Source organism: Eurypyga helias, unplaced genomic scaffold (assembly GCF_000690775.1).
Source record: "Eurypyga helias isolate BGI_N326 unplaced genomic scaffold, ASM69077v1 scaffold36461, whole genome shotgun sequence".
Taxonomy (NCBI): Eukaryota; Metazoa; Chordata; class Aves; order Eurypygiformes; family Eurypygidae; genus Eurypyga; species Eurypyga helias.
The window spans coordinates 1-10512 of record NW_010229514.1 but is presented as its reverse complement, the minus strand read 5'-3'; the positions used below and the strand labels follow the sequence as shown (position 1 = coordinate 10512).

The 10512-nt window shown below is 41.2% G+C and overlaps 1 protein-coding gene across 1 annotated transcript in view; it reads left to right on the top strand.

Moving 5' to 3' along the window:
* The window catches only part of LOC104516189 (LETM1 and EF-hand domain-containing protein 1, mitochondrial-like), a gene marked incomplete at its 5' end in the record, with an annotated part of 5853 nt that extends 3047 nt beyond the window's left edge, over window positions 1-2806 (top strand). Inside the window, 2 exons of the mRNA XM_010160437.1 lie at window positions 950-1088; window positions 2514-2806. Of these exons, the coding sequence (XP_010158739.1) occupies window positions 950-1088; window positions 2514-2663 (289 nt within the window). The remainder of the gene's footprint in view (window positions 1-949; window positions 1089-2513) is intronic.
* Window positions 2807-10512: the final 7706 nt, after the last annotated feature.

Below are 10512 nucleotides of genomic sequence, written 5' to 3'. Positions count from 1 at the left end.
CAGGGGGGTTGGACTAGATGATCTCTAGAGGTCACTTCCAACCCCTTCCACTCTGTGACTCTGTAATTGTCAAAGGCTTGGGTTTTTAACCTTCAAGTTAGTGCAGTCATTACTGAACCGTGGAGGGTCAGGGAAACAACACGAGTCCAGAATATTTACTGGCAGCTTGATAAATGCTCCTTGAAAGTCAGTCTGTGCCTAGAGGTTAGGGACTGCTATGAGGCTGGGACTGTACTGATGAAACCCTTCCGTGTAATATTTATGGGGTTTACAGTCTCCTGCATTTCAGCTTGACTTGTGCTGGAAGATGGTTCTTCAGACTAACAAAACTGCATAGGCGAGCAGAGGCTTTAGGTTGCAGAAAACAGGCAACTTTAGCTTCATGAGATCAGTGAGCAGGGAGTGAAAACGTGAGAGGTGTTAGTCATGATGTCAAGTTTAGTCTTTTCTTCTACAAAGTCTATTCCTTGATATCGGCAAATGAAGCCTATTTTAACGAAATGGCTATATTGCCAAAGCCATTTGTTCTCAGCTTTTGTTTTCCTGTGACCTTCATTAATTTTGTGTAGCCTCTCTGAATCTGAAAGGATGAGAGGTACGTGGCACTGTGTCTTTGGTAAATGCCAGGGGCGAGGGGCAGAGGGCCTTAGATACAATCTGGCAAGCACAGAAACTGTGCTAAACTGTTTCAAATGCTACTGGTTACCTGTCTTTGTGCAATAAAGCACATGGAAACCAGAAGCGTGAGATTCGATGATAAGATAAAGATCCACTTGGAATCTGCTTGCTGATCAGTAATTAATTTTTGCGTTCTTCTGCATGCTGTTCAGGATTATAAATCATGTCTTTACAAATGACTTGCAGCGTAGTGACCTTCAGTACTGCCTTTTGTCAACTTTACTCCTTTGGAGTAACTGCTTGCCATGTACAGATTGTGCTTCCTCTTCAGGGAGAATCTCATCAGTATTGCTGAGCTAATTAATGCGATGAGACAAATTCAGAAGATTCCAGAGGACAAGCTAATTAGGATTGCAGAGGCACTGGATGAAAACAAGGATGGCAAAATTGATATAGATAATGTCGTCAAGGTAAGACTGTGCACAACTTAAGGAAAATAAAGCTAGACGTCATTCAAACACTGTACCTGTTTTGACTTAAATTCGTATTACTGTCTTTTGCAAAAGTCTTTACTTCATGCCAGTGAGGATTTTGTTAATGTACTCTAAATAGATCTTAAAATAGATATTAGGATCTTCAGAATTTATATAGCTGTGGAGGGGCAAGTAACCTTTATCCCGTGTCTGTTACCTTACCTTTAAAGCTGTAGGTTTTCATGTATGCCTATGTCAAGTGCTGTAAACCATGCTAATTTTGTTGTTCTACTTATGAATGGGATGGAGGATGGGAAGGAGCTTTAGAACTACATTAGGAATACTACTGCTAGCCAAAGTCTTGAAATGATGCATATAGATACACTTTGTCAGCACAAGGTAATAGCTTCTCTTCCCTACTTGCATACTGTCAATATTTCATTGAGACAGGTGTATCATGTGCTTGATCAGAGCATCAGTTGTCGTTCAGGTCCATGGCAAATGACCTGTGTTCTTTGCCTGATTTATCCTGTTTTCGCACTTTGCAGAACATTCTTTGAGCAACCTGATCTAGTGGAAGGTGTCCTAGCCCATGGCAGGGGGGTTGGAACTAGATAATCTTTAAGGTCCCTTCCAACCCAAACCATTCTATAATTCTATGATGATTCCATGCAAGTCATTTTCCTACTCAATACAGAAATAGCACTTAAACTGTAGCCAACTAGAAAATACAGTATCAGCCTTTTGAAACACATTTTTCCCCTCTAGTGAAGTTGTCCCAGTGGTGATTATCTTCCCTGTTGCTCTAAACAGCTGTTGTACGTTTAGCAACCCAGGTAAAATGTACTTCTGAATTCTGCATGTAATGCAGAATAAATCTAGGAACTTGAGGAGCTGTGCCAAGAACACATTTGTACAAAAACCTATATAAAGGAATTTTGAATTGCCTGCTAAATTGGCTTCTCGTTTTGCTTTCTAAAAGGCCTACTCCCCCTGTACTTCTTAAGTTTTTGTAAATTTGTGCCTATTCAGTACAGTACATCTTTTTAATAAAATTAAGCATGAAAGTAAGTGTGGTCTTAAATACTACTTCAGCAGTTACTGAATCTGAGCTTTCCACTGGAACAGATAAAACAAACGGGTCTGGTTTTACTGATGCTTTAAAATGTGAGTCTTTGTGTGCTGAGGTCAAACTCTAGGTAATCTGCTTTTTTTAAAATTTTAGCCTTTTTTTTTTTAAAAACTCAGTATGTTTGAGGCACTGGTTGTGGCTTGAATTTGTTTCATATAAGAAAAAAACCCTCTTTTTCTTGAACATGAAAGAACAGATTACTTTTTTGTCTCAACAGAATTCATGATAGGCAAATGCCTCAGTGATGTAAAAATGAAATGCTTTCTCAAATTCATTTTACATTCATGTAGGTAGTAGAATTGATTGACAAAGAAGATATTGATATTGGCACGAGTCAAGTTGCTGAGATTATGGCACTGCTTCAGAAAGAAGAAAAACTGGAAGAAAAAGAGAAAGCAAAGGAAAAGCATGATAAAGAAGCTGTGGAAGCCAAGAACTAAGCTTCAGAATCTGAAGCTAATCCCATTGTAACCAAAACCTTGTATATCTTTCTGTGTCTAATGGCTACGTATTACTTGAGCTTTGTGATTATGGGAAGTGTTTTGAGCTGATTCTAGTAATAAATCCTAGATATGTTTTCTGACATATGGAATGGAATTTCCATTCATTGAAGAAGTGATATACTGTCATTCCATACGGATGAAAACAAAACATGCTTCTTTAGCAGTGCTCCTGCCCACAAAATCATGTATTTGCACTCATTGTTGTGCTACAGTGATCCATTAAACCTGCAAGTTTGCTGTATAAATTAAGTGTATCATGGAAAAATGTTTATTTTCTTTCATCATTACATGGGGCCCAACCTTGTTCTGCTTCTACCTTTTAGCTTCTTCAGAATTTAATACAAACTTTCCCTCTGTCACAATACTGCATATTTTGTACCCTCTTAGTTAAGATTCAGTGGCTTCAGTAATAGCTCTTTAGATTGAATTTTACTTAAGCTAAATATCATTAAGCTGTTGCCTCACTGGCAGAGATTGTGGCATTCTGATAACTTTTATTAATTAATTACAATTATTTTTTTTCTGTTGAAGGGAAAATCACATTTGTTTTTCCCTAGAATGAAAACTTCCTATGAAGTTTTGCCTCTTATGGTTGCCTTAAATTTCTTAAGACTAGGGAGTCGAGGATGTCACTTCTACTCAAAATTCCATCAATTACTGAAGTGTTGGAATCACAGGAGCCTTTAAAATAGTTTCACAATCTGTCACAGTAAAGTGAATTAAAGTGTTTGTCTAAATAGCAAAATGAAAATAATCATAAGGGGAAAATGTCAGTTGTGATCTTGCATATATTTTTTTAAAACGCAGTTATCTTTGCATGTCTGTTTGTTTTACATGTGCTAATTATTTACACCATAACTAGTTCTCTTACCTCTCAACTCTCATCTCAGGTATGAAGTCACTAACCAGGTATCGTCAAAGTATGTTCATGCTCTCATCTCGCGGCCTTGCTTACTGTGCAGTCAACAAGCCGTGTCTGGTATTGCCAGCCCTTTCATCAGTTACTGTAACTGTGTGATGAAATACTGACAGTAAGTCAAGGTTTAGTTATTAAGGTCTATCCTTGGTAGTAAACTTTGAAGTTTTACAAACTAAAATACCAGTGCTGGGATGTTCCATACCTCCTGGTAGCCTAAATTTTCCACTCTTTCTTAAAATCCGTTATGTAATACACTTAGTGTGACTTTTACCAGCAGGGTTGTGGATTATGTTTATTTTGTTTTGCACCCAGTATTATAAAATACATGAACATTCTTGATTTTGTGTACACTGTAGAGAGCACATCTTATAATGGCACTGTGCACAGTGATATTGAGGTGGGCAGTTAGTACTTAATGCTTGTAGCCATTGTTGCATATTTTCATAGAAAATGTTGACGCCCAAGCGTATTTCAGCATAATTCCATGTTCAGTATTTATCTAGATTGGCTAAATTATTTGTAAAAACTCATTTGAAGTTAGTGGAACAAGGAAAGTTTTGACAGTCTCACGGCTTGCGTGATGGACCACTGTATTTAGTTGTTTCCAAAGCAAGATGTACAATTAATTCTGGAAAGGGGTCAGTGTTTCATTCAGGTATCGAGTTCTTATTCTGTACAGTTTGCAAAGAAAGCTGCTCACAGTAAGAACCTCCTGAGAATTACTGTGATTGTATCCTAAGTGTAAAATTGCTGTGACAAAGCTGAAATTTCCAATCCGTAGGATCTTTCCCCCTTGTTTAGGGGTACAGCCCCTTGTTTAGGGGTACATTCTGTTCCTCATAAATTGAGATCAACGTGGAGTTTTTAGCATGGAAGTCAGTTTGTAGGTTTTGAAGATAGAACTTCACTAGGTGCTTTTTTTAGACCAAAACTTGTCTTTAGATGTAAATGCAAAAGTAAAACTAACTTCACAAAAATACAGTTTAAAAACTAATTTTACATTGTTTAACTTAAAATTAGAATTAATTGGATTTGAAGTATGCTAAACTTTGCAATCGTATCTCTTCAGTTTGAAAACAACCTGTAACAATCTCACTTGACATTCCTGAAAAGACGCTCTAAAATTGTCTTGCCACCTTTCACGGAATATCAAAAACCTAAGCATTGTATGCACTGGAATGCATGGAAGTTGAAAACAGGGAAGTAGCAGAAAAAGCTATTTTCAAAGAGTCATTGATCATAATTTTATAGATCTTTAATTGTCCTTACAGGAGATTTTCTGATTGTAGTATTTGGGAGTTTAAGACACTTTTTTTTGTTTACTGTTCACTTAAATTTTCTGTGGATTAAATAAGAGATCCAAAAATAGCTGATTATTTTTTTTTTAATGAAGAATGTCACAATTACAGTAACTATGGTACATTTATTGGACAATTTTAGCTTTTGGACTTTTTTGAAATTTGGCATACTATGAATTTTTAATAGGTTCCATAAAATACATTTAAACGTCAATCACAAATGTCAGTTTTCCCCTGTAACCTAAAGCGTTGGGAGGATGTCCACGTCAGCCATAGCGTAGCACTTTCACGGGAAATATCTTCCTTCTGATGTTTAGGGTAGGCAAACCTGTGCCAGCTGGAATTTGAACAACACGTATTCTGCAAGCGTAAACAGATTAGGGAGCCCTTGGTGACTCAGGGTTGAACCTTCCCGAGCAGCCCTGCCCCGGCGATGCAGCGATGCCCGCAAGCCGGTGGCGTGAGGACTCGCTTCGGATAACGTGCATCGTCGTCTGTCGTGCTGACCAAATAAAACGGGAGCTGCAGCGCTTTCAGAGAAAGGATGACTTCGAGTGTACAGTAACTGGTCAGAACTTATTCCTGAATGAATATTTAATCGGGAGATGTAAATATTTGTTTAAATAATTGAAGATTGTGTGAGATTTTGGTGACTTTGTGACTTACACAGGCAAAGCCTCTAAGCTCAGAGTTAGGTAATCGGGAAGACCATTGTTGGGGTTGTTTCACATTCACATCAGATCAGATTTTGATTATAAACTCTTCGGGGGGGGGGAAATGTAAAACACACAAAAAGCTTTTTAAAAAAAATCCACTTAGCAACAGGGGAGGGAAGTAGGATGTCATTTCTTTTTTACCCTTCAAAACAAGGGGGTGTTATGACCTGTTTGACTGGAAAACTTTGTTTCCACTTCGTGTTAGCTCAAAAGATGGTTTTTGCTGATATTGTCGTCGCTGACTGCGTGCTGTGAGTGTAAATCTGCCTGCAAGTTAAGTACCAGAAAGCTGGTTTAGTAGGTAGTTTGCCAGCAGGACTGCGTGCAGGTAGCGAATACTCTCTTGATAGGGCAGTACCTTACACGTACGTAGGCTTTGTCTGGGTGAAGATATTACACCTTTTATACAACTCCAAAATACTTCTTGTAACTTTGTATCTAATAAATACCTTGCTAATAATTTAAACGTTAGCTACTTCAGCATGTATTTAAATACTTTTAAATTGTTCATATCAAATTATTGGGTATATTTAATTAAAAGAATAATCCCATATTCTGTTCTTTGAATGTATTCCATATTTCACTTTTCCATTGAAGAATTTCAGCCCGTGTTATGAATTTAAGTTGAAAATCGTTTTGTCTGTGCTCTGAGCATACCAGTCCTGTGTTTGGTATAATGCAGCATAAAACTTTTAAGTTAATAGGAGCTCGTGTCCTTTGTTTAGTTACAATAAATGTATCATTTTGAAACCTAATCTCTCCGTCATTTTTCTGTTGCTTTTGATCATTTAGTGTTAATGTTTTGCTGGTCAGATGAGACGCCGGTCACAGACAGTGACAGTGACGAGCTGAGTGTTAGCACTGGAATGTTTGGGGTAGAAGAGGGCAAATGAAGGACAGTCTTCATTGGTGGCTTGTGTGGGATTGGGGGGGGTGTTTAATTCTTGCAGGAAGTCTCTTGACGAATGTGGGACTGCTTGCCTGGTGTAGTGGACTGTGCTAAACCACTTTCCAACTACTGTGTTTTAGGTGTCGAAGGGAGGAGCAGCGTGCTCTTTACTGCAAGGAACTAATGGAAAGGTTCAGATCTATTCCAGGCAGAACTAAGTCTCCTTAGGAAGGGCCCACGTTTGGTCTTTGTTCAGCTTAGGGAAGAAAACACATCTGGAATGGTTCCAGAGATTGATTCTTTCAGGCCATGCAGTGCCCCTCACCCCTGATTTTGCAAAATGACTTGGATTCCTCTGTCATACTCTTCACAAAGCTCATCTCTCTGTAAAGTACACTTTAAACACTTGGGCATATCCAGCAATTGGCTTTTTCCATGGAAAGCTGTTAATGGCTCATTAAGCCATCATCACCTCTCATCCTGAAGCCTTGGCAGCCTGGGTGGGAAGGTGGAGAGAGCCCGAGCCACCAAGCTGTCCCCTGCACGTCTGGTCCCTTGGAAATAACGGAGCTACCTCGAAGGTGGCTTCTGCTGCTGTTTGGAAGCCCCAGCAGGCGCCTTGGCCCAGCTGCGGCGGATGCTTGCAGAAAAGCATGGCAGAGGTGGGCCAGACCCTGAAGACTCGAAGGCCTCGTTGCGCAGGCCTGCGGTGACGAAAGCGGGTGGTCTCCAAAATCGGGATTTGGGAGCGTCCAAATGTTGAATCTACTTTCTAGATGTTGATGTATTTCAACAAATGTCTGAAAAACTCCTGCCCTGTGATGTGTTTAAAGTAACCGCATGGATAAGCTAGCTTGGCTTGCAGCTTCTTCCTTTTTTTGCTTAAAGCCAAATATCAAACAAGTGGCTAAAACAAGTGGCAGAACTTGTTCCTTTTAAGTTTTAGCTTTAAGAATTTCCTTTCATGACAGACTTCTTTAGGGTGAATAGGTCTGTTGTGCAGGGATGTGGTAAAACAGACCAGCAGAGAAATTGTGGCTTTGAGCTTGTAAATTAAATGTGGACTTTGGCAAGTGCCAAGGTTACCCCTTACCCGTGTCCTGAATGTCCAAGAGAGAGACTCCTGGACCCAGTGGGGTCTTTGCTGAGATACACTGGTTACATCAAAGAAATTACACCCTTTTCTGTCTTTATTATGCATTTATAACAATTATGTCTAGTTCTTGTTCCAATCTAAAGAAAAAATGGGGGGGTGGGTTTTGCACTTTCTTACCTTGATGTAGGGGGAAACAGTGGTACCTATGGCCAAAGCGAGTGCCTGGCCAGTCTGGTTTGTGTCTAGGTGTTAGGCACAAGCCAGTCAAGTCTCGGAAAAGCTGAGGCTGGAAAGGACCTCTGGAAGTAGTGCAGCCCTGCCCCCTGCACAGAGCCAGTTTCCCAGGGTATCTCTGAGGGTGGAGGCTCAGCTACCTCTCCGCATCCTCTCTGGGTGCACTTCACCACGACCTGCGCTGATGTTTGATGACTCTCAATAAAAGTGGTTTTCTTCTGTTTCCCATGTGACAGACAAGGGTAATCTCTTATTACCGGTAGGAGTTTGTGCGTTGTCCACAAATATACACAGAGGGAATTAATCCACCGACTGGAAAACAACAGAGAATGGGGATATCGCTGTAACTTCAGTGGGTGGGAGCTGCTCTTACCTCAGGCTGGTGTGCAGAAAGCTGGTTGGATAAAACTCTGACTTCATGACATCACGGTCTTAAAAATATTGACATAGAAGAAGTTTTGCTGCAAACTGCTTCAGTGACATGCCATTTAAAGAGTGTGTACACAGAGCTGTGGGGGGAAGAGATGGATAGGCTTGTGGTTTTATCGACCTGAGGCTGTGGAAATCTGTGTTGGGTTAATACTTATTCTTTCAATAACGCGTTGCTTCGCTCTTGTGCCACTGTAACGTAAAACCTCGGTGACAGTGACTGGGCAGATGACAAGTTCTTCAGCGCAGTCTGCCCAGGCGAGGACCTCTTACAGTACACAGGCTTTTAAATACTGAATGCAGGGGGTGACAGGCTATACCGCACAGTTTCTCTGGCTGAGGAACCTTATTTTTCTCCCTGCTTATATACTGAAAGGTGTTTCTGGTATTTTCTTGAAGTATTTCTTAACTCTGATGTGAACAGGAGGATGCTTGTGTGTTTCTAATTCCCCCTACCCTGCGCTCACTTCCATTTTCGTCTATTATTGGATATAAATCTTTCTCGGTAGTTAAATACCCTTCACAGGTCAAAATTCTTCGGGGGCTCATTAGCATGTAAAATTTTACCCTTGCCAAGCCTTCTGTGGTTTTCAAACATCAGTTTCTCTCATCTAACTGGCGTAAAGGATTTCTGCTATGCGAGAGATGGATCTCATTCAGATTTGCCTCTTTCCGTCTAGTATTTCTCTTTATGCGTATTGGCAGAGCAGCCCCTTCATGAATGGCCTGATTTATGTCTCAGTGAATGCTGCAGCCAGCAGTTCAAGATGTCAGGTCTCCCGTGCGTGTTGGGAACGGCTGTGGATCCTCCCTCCCCCTCTTTTTGTCTCAGCTCCAGCCCAACAGCCATCCAAGTTCCTTCCGAGTTTTTTCTAAGCACATTTTCAGATCCTTGGTTAAGGGAGATCTTCAGGATCTGCCTGAAGGAAGCTTCTGCAAGGAGCAGGAGATGGAGATAGGCAATAGTAATAAAGTCTTAAGAGTCTTACTGAAATTAGATGGGAATTAAGAACCTGTTACGTAGAAAACACAGGGATCTCCACAGCCTACTGCAGACTTGAAAATGTAAGGGTTTTTTCCCCACAGATTTAATAATATAATGTACCCTAAAGGAATAAGCAAATAAGCAGGTTTTTCTTCTCCCTCCTCCCTATCCCCCACCTTTTCCTTTTCTTTATCCCTTACTTAAAATGCAGGACTGTAGGAAAGATTTATGGAGTTCTTGTTTCACTGGAGTTTCTCAGTGCCTTGCTTTGCATGGGTGGAAGTGAAGTTGAAATATAGTGACTATTAATCTTTCCAGTGAGCACCTCCGCACTGGATGCCCTCAAGTGCTGGGTCTACGTAAACTCAGTCACTGGTAGCTCCTCTCTCACCTTTCTCTCTCATAATTACCCATGGCCCCTCTGCACCCTCCCCATGCAACGCTCCTAAGATCGGAGGGGTTTTACCTCCCCTTTGAATCCCGTGTGCTCTTAGCACAGGCAACTGCGTACACCCTGCCATAAGCCATAGCGTTTCAGGGGAAAATAGGCTTTTATGATGAGTCTTCAAGATCGGGAGGGACTTTGAGAGGAAGGCACACACATCCCTATTCTTAGACCTACATTCTGCAACAGAAGTTACCCATCCAGATTCTGTCACTGAACTAACACTGTGGGCCCTTAGTGACTCTGATTTAATCTGAGGGATACCTAAACCCCTTGGGTCATCTTTTTCCCTAGAAAATCCTTTGTACCCACTGTGAAAATAAGATCCTTTGGGGTATCTAAGTTTTGGACCGGCAAACTCAAGAACTGACTGGTGTCAACTCAAAAAACCTCTGCAAATAAATTACTGCTTAATTAATTTTTTAATTAGGCAGTAACACAGCGGCTGGTGAAACAGATAGGTGTCACCTCTGTTTTGCACAAGGCTGGAGGGAGAATGAACTTGCCCGTCTGAGCACAGGGACCCGCATCGCCCCCGGGTTCCCAGGCCAGGGACTACATCCACGCTGCAAAACAATACACTTCCCCACCACCCCCACCACCCAAAAAAAAAAAAACCCAAACAAAAACCCCAAAACTGAACACCTAAACAAAAGCACAAGCGAAAAACCCCAAACCCGTCTGTCCCCCCGCTCCCCCCGTGCAGCTGTAAAGCGGCGGCTCCGGCCCGGGCTCCTCCTCACTAGGTGGCGCGTCCCCCCCGCAGCCCGCAGCC